Genomic DNA, 17,890 nt, shown 5'->3' on the forward strand with positions numbered 1-17,890 from the left:
ATGTTACTAAATGCTACTAATGGTACTAAAAGAAACCCTGTGTGCGGAAGCATACGTATATGCAGAAGCTAAGAAATTAATTTTGACCCTTCATAATCCTGCTTCATGCTCATTCTGAGACCCTTGTGCTCCTAGTGTTTTTTTCCCAGAGGAAGGCTGGGGGGGATGCAGATGAAGGTTTATTTTGGAGGTTCTGATCTTCTGGATTGGCATACATCCCATTAACAGGTCCTATGCATGCAAACTTCCAGGGCCACATACGTTCCCAGCTTAGCAAGATTAGCCGAAAGAGACTACAACTTTTTATCCTTATTTGTGTCATTGTGCATAAAGTAACCATTTTTTCCAGATCTATTTTATTCTCTGTATGATTCCTTGCTTCACAACAGACTATATTGAGATAATACAGGTTTTCCTTATAAACACAGAATGCAGCATTTGTTATAAGGACTGTCAGGCTTGGCAGTCACTCTTGGACGAGACTGTTGTTTTAATTGGCGTAGTCTCCATGAGAAAAGTGCTTTTTATTAACAAAGTTTTATTGAGAGGGTAGTTGGTCATAGTGTCTTCCTGTCTGTGGATATCAGGGATGCTTGGCATTCTATCTTCTTATCTGCTGTAATAAATTTGGATCAAATAATCATGCTCGGGATTAATTATGGGCATCATATTATATAGACCTTCCTTTTGGATGGCTTTAATTATAATGTTTCAACATCTGTAATATATCTAAATCTTACACCTTTATAGATATGTAGCATTTTAAAAGTCCTGACTTAGCTAAATAGCACGGTGGCCGAGTAGTGGTTAAAGTGATGGATTCAGAAAAAATATTTGACACACCTCACTCACTATGGAAAATAGGACTTTATTTTCTGAAATAGGCATCCCATTATCTTGTGTTGCATTGCCTCAGTGCACAGTCTCCTCAAAGGTACGGTACATTTCACTGATACGCTACAGAAGGATATGTTACAATTATTATGGAACAACTATTAGTGCCATGGATAGAAGCAGAAAAGCTGAATGGAAAAAAAACCCACCACATAATTCTCCCAAGTCATATCCATAAATGTTACTGATCAGTAGGCAGGTAGCCATCCTACGTTTCAACTCATTGAAAATCCCACTGGTCCTCATGGGGTGTCTGATTCTTCTAGATAGCTTCAGTTGCTGCTGGTGATATCATGAAAGCTGAACATGCTCAAAAGAGGATCCTGTCCTCTGCTCCTAGGTTACTTGCTTCATATGTTAATGATCATCTGGATTAAAATGTCTTCTTTCATCAGGTTGTAACACTCTACTTCACCCACCTCTGGGTTTGCTTATCAATTAGAATGAAAGTCGTGTACCGTGTGGATTCCTGCTTTATTCTTCTTGGGATCAAATTTGGTATTTGAATGACATTTATTTGTCTCTTAGCTTTGTCTCTTAGGTTCCCCAGCTAGCCTGGTTTCTCCTTTATTGGTGGCCTAACAAATTGTTCGGTCTTTTGTTAAGCCAATGTTACATTTCCTCATTTTTGTTTTCTCATGTAAATTATTCTTTGCTCTACATCACTGTAGGACAATGATGTCCTACAAGCTCAATGTCTTCAAGCTCAATGTCCAGAGTTCTGCATCTTGAAAGCAGTCAGCATCTCCAGCTGTTACAGTCTTCAGAGTCTTGCTGGGAATACTTGATACAACCAGTATGAGATATCTGGATATTTGAAGCTCAATGTAAATACTTAATCTCGGGAAGCCAAATAGATGGTTTATTTTGTGAAGTGAAATATTAAATTACAACTTTACTCTTCCTTGTTTTTAAATAGAAGATATGACATTCTTAGTTTAGTATTTGTTTACTGTAAGTGAAGCAGTTCAACTATTTTACTTTAATTGTGATTGGGTTTCACATCATATTAAACAAAATTTCAGCAATTTACTTCAAACAGATTTTTTGTGACCAGTCTGTAAAACAGACTGTGGCTTTTTTCCCCAATTCTAAGCATCTTGTGCTGCAGATTCTATTTTTGAACTACCCTAGTTTTGAAGTACACAGAGCCGTCAAACCTATTTTGCAGACTTTTGCACAGAATAGTCCATTAAATGTTATCCAAATATGCCCACAAAAAAACAAGGTTTAGTTTGATTGACTTGTCCCGTTGCAAAATGTGCACCTGCTGTGAAATGAAGTCACAGAGAAAAAAAAGTGGAATAATTTAACTTTTTTATTTGTAAAGATAATCAGGGTTTTTCTGATTACATCTTAACTTCATAAATGTTAAATAACCTATCAGCATCTAGTTGTTGTAAATTATGAAAAAGAGTATTGCTGGGAATATTAACCAACTAAATCCTTGTTCTTTAGGGAACATGAAAATGTGTTATGGCAGGTTGTCATTGTGCTCATGGTAACTTTGACACCAAATAACAAAACTGCCATTTGCACTTAGGGTAAATTGGTTCACTTGTGCTTTTACGGTTCCTTTTATTCTGACATAAATTTATGAACTCTGGAACTAACCAAGTCGTGTGGTTTCCCAGCTGACTTTAACAAATATGCCCATTTCGTTTCCTTCAGTCATCACAGCACACAAGGTAGTTTCAGACTGGCTGCAGATGCTGAAGGCTGTTCTGGAAGAAAGCATTTTTTTACAAGTTTCTGTGTTGTATGAGTATACATATTTTTATTTTTCAGGCTATAAAGTGATCTTTTGATCTTAGCATTCAATGAATTTCATCAAATAATGGAAGGATTTCCCTTGGATATTGGAATTTTTCAGGACATTTATTTGGTTTTATTTACAATTTCATGGTCACTTCTTGAGAATATTTTTTCTCCTGAGCATATTTATTAGTGGTGTCATTCCTAATATACTGCAGCATTTAGCAGAATTTCAAAATTTGGGGGTTTTGGTTGGGCTTTTTTTTTTTTTTTTTTTTTTTTTTTAGCATTTCTGCTGAGATATGGACCAAATGTTGGACATAGATAGGTCAACTATTTTGAAATAAGAGTCTTTTGCTGCATATTGATGGCTGGATTCAGCTGCCCTTGTTTGTATTTAATCTACTTTGGGAAATCAAGCATTCCAAATAGTTCCAATTTCAAAGGTTTCTGGTGAATTTTACCTAGAATAAATGCACTGATCAGATGCACAGAAGTGAATTATGTGTCACTTTCGTAAGCCAGTGGGTTTCTCTGGCTGAAATATCTGGTCTGTTGTCAGGACTGGAGAAGACGGAGACCTTAACTGTGAGATTAAAAAAAGGTTTCTATTTGATGTGCTGTCTACCATTTCAAGTTCTTACTTTTGGATCTTCAGCTGTGTCCTTTAGAGGCACTCCAATCATAGAAAAAAAAAATCAAAAATAATAATAAAGAAAATAAAAGAAAAAGGTAGTTTAGCTGTAATAATATATCTTTAATTACTGGTATAGTTATAAAGTGCAGTCTTCCAGCGCATTTCATCTTCCATATATCACAGACAAAAAAATCATAGAATCATTGCAGAAGCCATCAGCAAGATCACCTCTCAGCAGTTTACTCTGTAACATCCTGCATGACTTTAAAAGTTGAATATCTTAATGATTAGATCTCGGTGCTTTCCTTGAAACTTTTACATTGAAAAAAGAAAATTTTACAGTGGGATTTTCGCACTTTCTGTCTCCTTCTCCCTTCACCTCTTCCAACTACTAATATCAGCATCTTTTTTCTTCCTGTAAGCCAAGGAGTTGAATAAGATTGGAGTCATGCCTCCACTTCAGGGCTATTTTTTCAGCTTTTTAGTGTAATGGCATTTCCTCTGTCTAGCATCTGGTGAGGCAGCAGCATCTTATTTCTTTGGGATTCTTACGTCTTCTTTTTCTTCTAAGAATTGTAAAAACTTGGTATTTCAAAGGTTTTTCTGATCTTCCAAAATATATCAGTTATTTATAGTACCACAAAGAAACTTGAAATCTCTCTGATTTCTTGTAAACTTTCTTTTTTTAGTTAATGTGCATATTCACATACATACTTAGCTAAAAAAAAATCTGTCTAAAGGATGCACAACAGTGGAAAAAAAACGCCCTTTGTAGCTTCAGGATAATATTGTCAGTTTATCAGAAAAGGACCAAAACCACAATTAGGAGAAAGAATGGAGTTGTTTTCCAAAGTTACGAATGCAAAGATTCTCAAGATCTGGAAAAGTCTCAGAACTGCTCATAGACATCTGGTTCTTCGTGCAATTACTAAGACATTCCTCTGACATCTAAAGCAGGTGTTGTGTTGAAACAGAAATGTGCTCTTGCTAGTCAAATGCATCTTGACTCATCTCAGAAAGGTACCTTGTCTACTTTGTACTTTCTTCTTTCTTAAGACTGTGCCGTACATGACTGCAGAATGAAGGAAACACACTTAACAGACACTCTTCTTTGGTTATTCTCTTGGTTTAATGAAATTGCTACTGTCTGCATAGAACAGTCTACAGTAGACAAAAAAAATAATAAGCCTACAGCCCATTTCCTAATTATAAAACCAAACAAAAAAAAAAACCCTTGAGAAGTCATGTTGGGGGAGACAAGAGAAGATCCAGGAGCCTCTGTCGATCATTCTGAGGGGATGGCAGATGGCTTAGCTTATTCTCATGGAGAAACTGATTTTTTTCAGCTTCTCAACAGAACTGCAAAATTAGGAACGGACAGCATGGGAAGAAGAGTAGATGGGGGAGATGTTTGAATTAAAACATAATAAAAAATTGAGGGTTTTTTCAGTAAAACCTAAACAGTTTCTTTTTATATCAGTTGAAATATGTTTCTTGGTTCAAGCTACGGTATTATACTTTACCAGTAAAGCAGGCTAAGAACCTACACTCAGCTACTGCTGCTGGTCTAAAAAGGGATAATTTGCTGAATGGTGGCAATTCACTTTTTTGATCACATTATGCTGTATTCGAACAGCAGTATTTAGTAGCTGTTTCCCATCCAAAATAAAGAAATAAAAGCTATCTGCTTCCCAATCATAAGGTTACTCTTCCCAGAACTAGCAATTGCAACACAGGCATTGACTGAATTGAATGTTGATTTTTAACTAAGAACTGCAATGTCTGTCTTCCAGGTGTGATCTGCAGATGGATCTGTTCCAGTTTATATTTAAATGGTTGTAGTTTCCAAAAGAGGCAGTAGGTAAAACCTCCAGAGGGGGCTTACATTTAAAATTGCATATGATGAATGCCTCTCTGAAGTCGCCCTGCGCTGTTGATAGTATTTCAGATAATCACTAGTTTTTCTCTGTTTCACAACAGGGATATTCATTGTCAACATGCCTTTGGAATACAACATCTTACTAAATGCAAGCAGTCCCACTCTACTGGTGAAACCAGTAGGACACGCACATTTTGCTTTTGTTGATAGCCTAGATCCATACACCCTCTATGAGATAAGGATACAAGCATGCCAAAATGGTAAGATGATTTTAAAAGGCTCACCTCTGTGACTGGAAGGGAATGGAAATTTTCCAGACAGGTTCAACTCAGCAAAACAGATAAAATCTTATTCCTACATTGGAGTCAAATGTTTACTTAGTAAAAAGAAAGCCTAGCACTGAATGAGGCATTAAATATTTCTCCATGTTATATCATGAATATTTTAAATGGAGATTTAAAAAATGTATTTTAGGTAATATGTGCCATTTTATTAAAAGCTCTTCACAAATAGCTTAACAATTTTTGAAAAAGTGCATACAGAACAAAACCAGTTCTGCAACTGTTCACCAACAAGAAATGATAATCATAAATACAGGAGAGAAGAGCCCAAATATTACAAAAATCCTTGACTTTAATGGAAAATTTCAAAACCCTATTGAAATAAGTCTTTCTAAAATGACACTTCGGAAACAATTCTCTCCTCACCTGCACTGGTGAAAATCAGGAGTAATTAATCAGCGGAGTTGTGGTATCTTAAATGAGTATTTAATAATGAAATGAGGTGAAATTGCTTTTACTGTATTTTTTTTTTTTTGCTGAGGAAGAAGCCCTCATCACTAAATCAAACTTCTGGTTTTGTAGGTGGGTGTGGAGTGGGTGGTCAAACATACTCAAGAACTGCTGAAGCACCTCCTAGAGAATTGAACCCACCCATCGTTAAAGCAATGGGATCTACACTCATAGAAGTGAAATGGGCACCACCTAAGAAACCAAATGGCATCATTACTAACTACTTTATTCACAGGTAAATGCTTTTATCACCTCACAGCCTTAGTCTTATTGAACTGTTCATTTTTTTAGTTCCTTGCTACACTAGGAGGTGAAAAAAATTGTAGAAGTATATGGTAAAATGTATATTACCTTTCAAATGCTAAGGTAAGGTGCCAATCTATGGATGGACAAGTTGAGAATAAGAGTTGAGACAAGAATCATCTTCCTGACCTACAAATGGCCAAAAGCAGGCGAAAATACATTTTTTAAAAGTCAAAGGGACAGACAACAATTGTAAGATAGATACTCTCACTGTGTTTACCCAGACCATTAGGTACATTCTTCAATCCTCTCTAAGAGACAATTGAGAATTTTGGAATGGAAACAGGAGCAATTCACCATTTCTGAAATTTTTAAAAGCCAAAAAAGGTATCTAAGTTCTTAACACAGATCAATTTTCCAAGATAAATTATGTTCCTGTTTGTAAGTAATCTGGAGTGTGATTACAGTGCATCTATTTATGTTCCTTGGTGTTAGTATTCAGCTGCCCTGTCTAGGTGGTTGGCTGACACATTCTCACTCCCTGTGAGAAGCTTCATAAGCTCTGTGTGAGGATTTTTCTATATAGATAGGTGTATTTAGGGAAGTATCAAAGTAGCAGAGCACTGACATCTGCTGTGCCCATTGACCCTTTTTTAAAAGCTCACTGAAGGGACCTTCTTTAGCTTGAGAAAGTCAGAGAATATAAAACTCAAGCCATGTATTGGAGAGAAATTTAAACTCTGAAGTTCCTGGTTTTCCCAATTCTAAATATGTGTGGCAAACACATGCTGGGCTGAACCTAAGCTCCCACAAAGGGTTTGGGACATTTTATTATATTAGAGCTGTGACTGAGAAGACAAGGAATCGAATTACCTTTTGGAATCAGCAGTGATAATTAATATAAATTCACTTTTGCCTAAAACACATTAGTAGTCTCTAAAAATTTCTGCTCTCTTGAAATATCCTTTTGTTTGCCTTTTTTTAATTGCCTCATCAGAAAAAAAACATGTCCCTCCCCTGTATAAAGAGGAAAAAAGGGTATGTTATAGCCCAAGACATGTCTTCACTCTGTTGGTTTTGTAAATAAAGCTGATGATTACCGCTGCTATTCCATGGCAGCCATAGAAAGGGAAAACAGGAAATATAATGCAGAAAGCCTGCTTCAGTGAAAAATACTGTAAATTGAATTTGACAGCATTTGATGGCATTTGATTATTCTAGTCACAGCCAAACAATGATATAAAGAGTAATATGAAACAGAATGCGTTACTGCCTAGCAGACTCAAAAGCAATAAACCTTCCTCCAATGTGACACAATCACTTCACAATCATAATTGTAGCCTGTTTGATACCTCTGAGTACAGCAGAAGGGCACTGACTGACATAGATACATTTTGTTTTTTATTTAAAGTGAAATGAAAATGGCGCACTGGGGCTCCAGATACAATCGTTATATTCACCTACATAGGCATGAATCACTTGGCAGTTATTTCAGCTGAAGTTTAAATGTGCTTAGACAACAACAATATCAAATCTTTCTCAGATAGCTGCAAAAAAATCAGAAATGGGATGTAAGCACATAGTTCTTTTTCATTTTGTAGCCACACATAGGCTTACATTGTTATAGCAGCAAGACTGCAGTATTTCTATGGGAGGTTATGGCATGTAATTTCTTCTTCATCATGTGCCTCTTCCTTACTGCATAGCCACCAAAATAAATTCATTTAACTCAAAACCTGGAATGCTTGGGGAGCTAGCGTGTGTGCAGATCTTTGCATTAAAATGGCAGGACTCGTGCTTTCCTCTAGTATCATAAAAGCACTTGCAGGTTTGCAGCCATTTTGTTAGAAACCAAAAAAATTAAAATGCTAATTTATGATAAAAGAGACGGTGACATTTTATTTTTGATTCCTATAGCAGTTTTAAACACAGATCTACAGCTTTTAAACTTTTCTACCAAGGACCACAACGTAGAAGAGATTGTGGATGAGAAAAGATCTGGTTCATGAGACAATCATCCAATCTACTTCTCTTCCCATTCATCATTACATAACATCCTTGTGACAACCACAGAAATTGCTAGTCTGGAAAAATAATATTATGGAAATAGGTGATGTATTTCTTGCTGTATTTTAATAAGATACAGGTCACATCAGCTAATGGAACTGCTCTCTGTTGACCACCAGCATGCACTATGTAGGACATACATGAGATGACTCTTAAAGAAATATTGCCTGTAAAATATAAGTATTTTGGTTCATATCTTGTTTAAGGGAGTGTCCAAATTTCTGGTAAAGTGTCTATGTCTTGTTCAGTAAGGTTATATTATTTAGTATATATATTTCATATATATATGGAAGATTGTAATGTAGCTCTCATTAGCTGAGCAATCCTGATGGTGAAAACATAGCAGAAAAATCAACAGGCAATTTAAGACAGCGGACCTGTCTCGGTGGCTGTTGACTGTTGTGACTTCCAGTGTAGAGGCTTCTAGACTGACTATGATTAATCATTGCCTACCCTTAAACCCTTAACCATGACCTGCACCAAAGCCATCTTCCAAGACACATATATTAGTAGATGGTTTAATATAGGAATCCTATGGATGGGTATGTCATCGAGTATAAGAACTCCTGAAGGGTTTTATTTATACTTGTAATTGATAAAATACCCAATCTAACCTAGCATATTACATGCAATAATCTCAAATTCCTTTTGTTCACTTTTTGACATCAAAATTTGTAAAAACACATATATATAAACTACATTGGTATAGATTTGTTGAATTCAAATGGTAAGTGAGGCTGCTTTGTTTGATTAGATGTGAAACTTTAGAGGGGGAGTATTGTTGATGTTGCATTATTCCCCCACATTTGACAGTGTGATTCCCCAGTCATTTGAATTTTACCCCAGGACTTCTCAGTGTTTCCAGAAATAACTCACTACCACTCTGGTAAGGAAAACAGCAGGCACTGCTAAAACATGTATTTTTGTTGCATGATGAAAGGTAAATATGTGGAGAATAATTCTGGGTTGACCTGCAAGATCTCAGGGATTCACTGTGTCTCCTTCCACATAAGAAAGCTGAGGGGTGACTGTTGCACTTAATGTTGCTGCAGTCCTCTGCATACAGCTCTATAGTTATCTGTCACAAAGAAGATTATATTCTCTTTATGTCATCTGGCTCAGATTGGCAGTGGGGCAGGGAGAATTTGCCCTTATAAAAATAACTGTATCTGAGCATCTTTAAAATGAATGTAAGCAGCAAATCAGACTATGCAGATCAAGAGACAGCTTCCAGCTCCTGCAAATGTTATTCTCCTTTGCAGCTCATTGTACATAAGAAACACTTCCAGTTAAATGAGCAGTTGAATCTTAAATCTTAAGACGATTGAAATGATTACAGACTGTTCAACCACTTCTGTTCAAAGTTTATTCATACATGAAGATATTTTGGTTTTTAGCACTACAGATGGAACAATTTACCTAACCGTAAGTTTCATTCATTAAATATTCAGCAGTAATAAGATCTAAATACTTAACCAGACTACATTGTACAGCTTTGCTTGTGGATGAACTTACAGTTGGTGGCATATTTGATCTTTCAGTGTAAAAGGACTGTTTATGACAGAGTTCCAAAAATTTATGAAACATAAATTTGTGTATTCATTTAAGTGCCATACTGCTTGGTCAGACAAGACATATTAAATGTGACTTTATTGCACTAAAATATGCTCTCTTTTCACTTATCTACAGAGATTTTTTTTTTAGGCACGTTTTTGAGTACACAGGGAAAAGTCTATATTTTTAGGTGCAGGAGAAAGGCATAGTAGTGATTCACCTTTCAGAATTATGTGACTTGCATTAAGTCACTGAACAGCATCTAAGGGAGAGTTCTGCATAAGGCTTAATTTGCCATTAGAGTAGAGCATGGGGAAATGTATTAAAAACAGCTGATGGAATTCTGGGGTCAATAGGAAATTTTGTACCCTGACTCTTCCAGACATTTTGTTGCAAGAGAGAGAATTGCCAGGGAATCTTTCCTGCCTGTTCTACCTGCAATTCTTCACTCAGTTCTGCCAACCAATTCTCAGTATCAACACATCTTATAATTTGCCTGTTTCACTACACTGGAGACATTGTACCTCAAAACTCTTCTTTTTTTAAAATCACACTTTAACACTTTTGAATTAAACAGTGTCCACATAGCCTGCTTCTCTCAGAGTTTAGTAAAATTCTTCAGCTTCATATAAGAAAATAATGTATTCATGCATGCCATATATATGCATATACACGAAGATGAATGAATATATTCATTATATTCTTCATATTTGCATGTAAATGCCTGGATATATATTATTAAAAGCAGCTAAGATTATAAGTTTTAAAAAATTGTTGCATTTTGCATTTTTAAAGTAATTCCTGGGGTTGATATAACAAAATAAAATCTGGAAGAATCCTATGAAACACAGATTTTCTCTTGCCAAAGAAATGTTCTTCAGCTTCTGTTTGTATGTTGTGATGACGACACCCAGTAGTCAGACAAACCAATTTTACTTCTGCAAATTAGCTCTACTTGCAATAAAAATGGCAGATAATGTAATTTGTTTTTTGTTGTTGGCATGGAGGGTGAAAGTGCTTTTACGTTCCACAAAGGCCAAGGTTCCTGTGAAGAGTAGGGGAAATACTTAAATTCATGTGCAGTGCAGCACAACCGTCACTGAGATTTATCACAGTGTTTAAATGTAACCAACTTAATTTCACACAAACATTTTTATGCCAAGTGAAAGAATTGATTTGATAACTCTGTTTTGAAGATGAGTGCTTGCCTTATTACAGCTGTTGTAAATTATATACTGGAAGGGACCACATTAGAAAGGGGCTGAGGATCATCTGTTATCTCCTCTGATACTCAGAATATCACCAGGTCCAACACAAGCAGATCTGTAGTAGGAATGCTATATATATGCGTGTGTGTGTACATACATATGTACAAAAATAAAACCCCATTGTGTCAAAAGCCTATACAGTGAATTGTCTTCATCTATCTTACATTTGCATTTTTAAACCAAAACAGCATTGGAAAAAAGATGTAGTTTATTTAAAAAATCACTACTTGTGATATTTTAATGAATTTTTGTGGTGGAGCTGCAAAGTCTGCTAAGTTCCTGCAACAAGGGATTGCTTATTCCATTCACAAGAACAAATGGGATATTTATTGTGAGCAAACCAGAATTTAAAAGTGCATGGCTTTGGTTTTGAGCGCATGGTAGAATATTTATCCCTTGCTCACTAGGTAACATTTTTTCTCAAGTAAATTGGTTGTAAGTTCTCCATAAATGAGGGATCCTGAGGTGAGTAGCTCCATAAATAGTTTGATTTTCAGAAATGTTGAACACTTGCACCCATATTGCAATTCAAGTCATTACTTAGCAACCACATTTGGATTTAAAATTTCACATTCTAAATTCTGAAAGTCTCATATCTATCTGATGTGTTCTATCCTGAAAGGACAATATGCTGTTTTATTGCTACTCTGCTGCTACAGACTGTGACAGCACACTTGTTTGACATGTTTTATAGTATTCTTCTAGATAAAGGAGAATAATTAAATTATTACCTCAGAAATCTCTTCACTACTCAGCACCTAACACAAGTTCAGGGAAATGCTTTTAAGATGCAAAGATAGACGGGCAGATCCTTGTGAGTCTGTAATGTGTAGAAACAAATTCTGCACTCCTCTGAGGTACAGGTTAAACTTAGAACTTCAGGACCTACTACCATGGGACTGTTAAAGTTATTTTAAATTTTAAACATATTGCCTTTGATTTAATTTCAGACGTCCTGTGGGCAGTCAAGAAGAGCTGCTTTTGTTCATCTGGGCTGAAGGAGCTTTGGAATTTATTGATGCATCTGATGCTCTACAGCCTTTTACTCTCTACGAATATCGTGTCAGAGCTCAAAATGCCATGGGGTCAGTGGACAGCCTGTGGGCTTCAACGCAAACTCTGGAAGCTTCCCCATGGGGCATGAGAGCCCCTTGGGCACAAGCAACAAGTCCATACTCAGTGCAGTTGAACTGGTCCCAGCCTGCCTCTCCCAATGGTGTTGTATCACTGTATCGAGTAGTCTATCAAGAAAAACGCAGCGATCCAACATTTAGCATCCCAGCTGTTACAGCACTAACTGTTATGGTAAGAACTGGACCACAAAACCAGTTTTAAGTTGTTTTTACTCTGCTTTGGTCTCTGTGGTATTTTAAAATCTCATTTAACACTGATTGGAAAAGTAGGGTTTCCAACTGCCAGTACTTTTGTTGGTTTAAATTTTGTGTTTGCCCCACTGCAGACTGAATCATTTCACATTAATATGTAATTCCTGGTAGAGGCAAATAGATTACTCAAAAGCATAAATGGGTCATGTCTGGAGGAGTTCAACACATGCATCTAACTTTGTCAGCCTCGCTCTGAAAATACTATCCTGAGCTCTTTGACTGTTAACATTTTGACAGGATATGCACAAAGAACAACAAAATCAGTCCTCCTTGTATTTAATTCTAGTTTTGTAATTCATTGGAATCACAAAGTGAATGAATTCATTAGCAATTACATAGTTCATATATGCAATGTATTTGCATGTTCCTCTCATAATCCATCAGTAATAAAAGCAGATCTACTTTTACTTTCATTACATGCACTTACGTTAGAATGTTACTTTGTACTGCTAACATGTCTTTCCCTTCAAGGGACTTTCCAAACACGAACATCTATAAATACGATGTTTCTATTCAGTGAGTGGAGGGTTAGACTCGGGAAAGGACAGGTTGTTTTGTGAACTAAAAATGTTATATAAAACAGTGACAGAAGTGGTTATGGTTTGTGCAGTTACCACTGCTCTTCCCACCTATATATTACATTCTAGTGTTTCTATAGAAAGGCAGCTTATAGATAGTTGAACTGAACTGCTCTAGATTAGGATTGCTGCTGTACTTGGCTGTCTCTTGAAAACAAGTTTTAGAAAATGTTTAAGGAGGTTGTAATAAAGTTGGGTTTCCTCGATTTCATAAACCTAGAATTTTCCCTAAATGGTATTGATAGGCCATGATTTTATTGAGTAAATTTTATTTTAAGTAACTCTGTTAGACAAATCTCAACATGACGAGGTAGGAGGAGTATCCGGCTCAGTAATCTTACATACTCTTATGATCACACGGTTCCAAAACAGTTTTGTGTCTAGCTTCCTGGAAGCATAAATGGATTAAGTTTGTAATACATTTTTTTTTTCTGAAAAAGAACACAGGTCCTGAACAGAATGGTAGGAATATATGCTTTTGGCTTCTGAAATAGTTGCATTTGTATTGTACAGAATGTTAGATTTTAAAAAGTAGATTGGAATTTTAAAGTTATTGAACTTCAGTAGGATTTTGATACTTAGCTCCCTTAACTTGTTTTAAAAAAAATGATCACAATCATAATTGTGATGGGACACCTAAGATTTCAAAACCATTGAAATGACAGGGCTTCTCCTAATACTCTGCTTTAGCAGCATGCAATGTGTTGCTGAGCATCGGAATTGACCTGGCCGGTCATGCATTGCAATGTCTTCCAAGCATGCCAACAACAACAGAAAATGTCCAAGATGGTTGTAGTGTGGGTAATAAAACCTACCAAAATGGCCTTTTAAATAATGTTGCCAGAGTGTGTTTCTTTAGCAGCATCAGTTAAAAGCCTTTTAAATTAAAAAGCTATTATTTACTGAACTAGTGTTTTCCTGACTCCAAAATCCTTTATTTTCCCCAAACACTATCCTGAACAAAAATCGCATTCTGGCAGCATATGTATAGCTGTTCTACTGGTGTTGCAGTGAAGCTGACTTGCATGTTTTTCTACTGTCCTTTGTCGTGAACCTTTATTGATTATTATTTTGGCTACCCATTTTAATTTTTAAATATTATACTACCCTTTGGGGAGAAATCTTTCTGCACAGCTCTCCCATCAGTTGCACTCCCTTTAAGCTGTTGCAACTACATTAAGCCAATAGAGTTGTTGCTGATTTATACCAAGGAGCTGAGATCTGAATCCTATCTCTTCTGAATATAGCAGAACAGCTAAAGCTTTGAATCCAAGTTATTGACATAAAGTGCACGCAGTCCTGCTATCAAAGATAACTTCAGGAGGTCAGGTCAATTATCCCAGCAGGCAAAAACCTGGACACCAACTTTCAAAGTTATAACCCCTTAAAAATAGGATTTTATCATGAAATTGCTGATATACCCTTAACTGTAGCTTTGTGAATGAGACATTTTAATTAAAATGTAATTTTACTGAAGGAACTAACATTCCAATGATTAAACTTCTGCCCCTTTAAAATATAGCTTTCAGGGGTACTAGGCTAAATCATTTAATCTCCTAAAGCATCTCTATTGGAGCTCCCTCGTGGGATACGCCATTAGTCATTCTCTCACACAAGCTTCCATGTTACAAGCAAGACTTAAAGTATTAAGCAAGCAATGAGTTCGGTCCTTTATTTAATCTGTTATACTCCATTCTTATCCCATTACATTATTCCAGAAAAAAAGTAGTGCTAGAATCATGGTAGCTGATACCACCCTTGCTCTTGTTGTTTGCACCCTGGTTGCCTGCTGCAGGACATAAAGCTTGACCAGAACCTAAAGTAGAAATACAATCCTTGTGACACTGCAGGATACAAATTAAGCTCTCGCTAATATCCCTGCAGACTGTTCTGATATGACAGCATCGTTTCCACCCATTTCCAGAGCCAAATGAGAAGCATCTTCTGGGTTTTCAAACCATTTGACAGACTTATCCGCTCTACCTTCCCAAAATGCAGCTATTCACTCCCCAATTAAGGTGCTTTAAACTGTATTTGAATTAATGTGTCAAAGGTATGGCTGTCCGGTACCTTAAGGTTATCACTGACCCCTTGAAATTTTATGCTGCCTATGGAGATAAAAGGCAGCAAAAGCTGCTGCCACTCAAACAAAACGAGGATTGCCCTGCACCATTAGGAGCAAGTGAAGTACACGTGAGCCATTTTGATGCTTTGCAGTTAAAGAGCGGTATCACTCATTTCCCTAGCTTGTTTGGCCAGGAGTGTAGTGGCAGATGTTAGGTGACAGCAAGTTAAACTGACATTCTGGTTTATTTGCAGAGCAAAGTTAAGTCAAGACTGGTTACAGCAGTACAAGTGTTTCCCACAATATCTTCCCGGGTCATTTTAACCCTCTAAAGCAAGAATGATATTTAGTGTCTCACTGACAGCATTAGCATGAGATAGATGCATTTATAGAGGAATGGATTGACAGTAAGTTCTCCTTTACAAAAATCTGCATAAAGTGACTAGATTGTCAAAGCAAGCTTCTCACTCTTGAGAACTTAGGGCTTAGGCTTGTGAACATAGGACCCAGAGCTGATTTTGTTATAAAGCCCATATCTGCCAAATGGCATCAGAGCATCACAGCTCTTTAACTGTTGTATTGCAAATGTTGCTGTGAGGTAAAACTGGGGGTTAGTTTGGACTTTTCCTTGCTAGATGTTTTGTGGGTGTGTAATGCTGTTTCTCCCATGACAATTATATCAAGTATTTGGTTGTTTATCATGAGCAGGAGAATTCAAAGACAAGATGATGAGTAAAAAATGTAAAAAATATGTAGCTGTTAGAAAGTGCTTGGAGAGGGAAAAGCATCCAGAGATGAGGGTTATAAAGAAAAATTCTGCCTGCTATGGGCAGTGACCCCCATTATTATTATTATGTAGAATCAAGGCCTCGGTGTGTCAGATTCACCTCAGCAAAGTATAACTAAAAGTACAGTGTGCTTGTTACAGGATGCAAGAGATAGGTGTAAGATAATAGGCCTTATTCCTGGGAAATCCTACACCTGTACCTACCTAGAAGCACAGGTCTACTCACAATGTGTTTTGCAGTATGAGGTTCTCAGGCCAAATTTATCCTACAAGGCTTTTTTGGCATAGCTATGTCATCTTGGGGTGTAAAAAATTAACACGTCTCTCAGCTGATATCACTGCACCAGCAAAGCCTTTGGTTTGGATGCAGCTATGCTAACAGTTGAGAACATATGTTGGCTTACCTTACATTATTTGGGGAGATGGTATATAACTACACTGGCCAAGCTCCTCTTGGCAGATGCTTCATCTGTGGTAGGGAAATCTGTAGACATATTGCAGAATAGCAGTAATAATAGAGACTTTGCTGGGAGGATGAAGGCTTTGGCTTGCATGATTATGTTGTTATAACCAGACAGTAATTAACCAGAGTAAAAATAATAATTAAAGTCTACTTGCCGGAAAACTCCATATAAAATATATCGTATCAGAAATAATCTTAAGTGGTCAGTACTGTCATAAATACATACCTCCTATACAGGATTTCCCAGATATCTAGAATCCTGCATCCAGAGTTCATTCCTTTCTATTCATCACATTCAGAAATACTTAATGCATCCACGCGTGATCCTTCATTTCTGTTCCCTCATATAGACCAGTGAACATATGGCAGCATTAGAGATGTGATACCACGTAGTTATTAACTTGTACATAACTTTATTCAGTAATGCAGTATACAGGACTACATTACAACTTCCTTATAGAAAAAAGAAGGAGGTTTATAGCCACAAGAAAAAAGATGCTAAAAAGAGGGACTGGTGAAACTTTTTTATACACGCTTATTTCCGATGCCTGGGAAATGGGCTGCACTGTAAGAAAACAAGATGACAGTAAATGGAGGAATCCCTGTACGTGCCATAAATTCAGAAGATGTGCTACTTAGCAAAGAATGAAAGCTGTAAACGGCAGTGGAGGGCAAAAGTTAATTAGGCTACTGTGCTGCTGTTAGTGAGTGGAAAGTAGCCCAAACCAGAAACAAGATGGCTGCTCAGCGGTGCCCTAATACAGCCAACAGATCATATCCTTAGCTCTGCGAGGGCTTATGGGTTAGGGGGAAATCATACACAGATGACTAATTTTTTTATGGTTCACAGCCGATCAAAGTGAAATTCAGCAGCTGTTCAGGACAAGTGACCACTCTAACGGCTGTAATATAACCTGCTAAATAGAGAGGGAATTGCATGAGAGCAAGAGGTTAGCTGTGATTATCGGCAGGTGAGTGCTTTATTGAAGTTGAAAGACCATTAACATTGATGGAGTAATTATTTCAACTTGAAAGTAATTACCTTGATGGGTGATAACTTCTCCAGTGTTCCCAGATTTGATTGGACCAAACAATTGTGAACTCTTGAAGCCTAGAAAAATATTACAACAATACTGCAATGTTTAAATTACTGAAACCACTGTTAGAGTATTTTAATTATGCCTAACAGTGAAAAGATTTTAACTTACAACAACTGGTGACCTCTCATGTATAGAGACATTCGCTTTCTAATTCCAATGAAATGACCCACACCTACTATGCATGTGCTGTATGTGATAGGTTTGCAAATGAATCATTTGATTTAAATGCAGTTTTTAAGATTCAAAGCCTCGTTAGCACAGTTTCAGGAAGGGCTTGTACTGGAATTGCTGTAATTGTTTTATTTGCCAGGAAAGCCCAATAATATAAAATGCTTCCTGTGTTTTAATCTCTAGACCTGTTAAGCTTACACAGGATGAATACAGGACAAGTGCTCCTTCACGTTGAAGGCTGCTAAAAAAAAAA

General features: G+C 36.7%; 1 protein-coding gene across 1 annotated transcript in view; it reads left to right on the top strand.

The window, feature by feature from the left end:
• The window catches only part of USH2A (usherin), a 391,200-nt gene that overhangs the window by 322,977 nt on the left and 50,333 nt on the right, over nucleotides 1-17,890 (top strand). The window contains exons 58-60 of the mRNA XM_075088896.1: nucleotides 5,267-5,425; nucleotides 6,029-6,191; nucleotides 12,039-12,393. Coding sequence (XP_074944997.1) covers nucleotides 5,267-5,425; nucleotides 6,029-6,191; nucleotides 12,039-12,393 — 677 coding nt within the window. The remainder of the gene's footprint in view (nucleotides 1-5,266; nucleotides 5,426-6,028; nucleotides 6,192-12,038; nucleotides 12,394-17,890) is intronic.

This window comes from Phalacrocorax aristotelis, chromosome 3, assembly GCF_949628215.1.
Source record: "Phalacrocorax aristotelis chromosome 3, bGulAri2.1, whole genome shotgun sequence".
In the NCBI taxonomy this organism is placed as follows: Eukaryota; Metazoa; Chordata; class Aves; order Suliformes; family Phalacrocoracidae; genus Phalacrocorax; species Phalacrocorax aristotelis.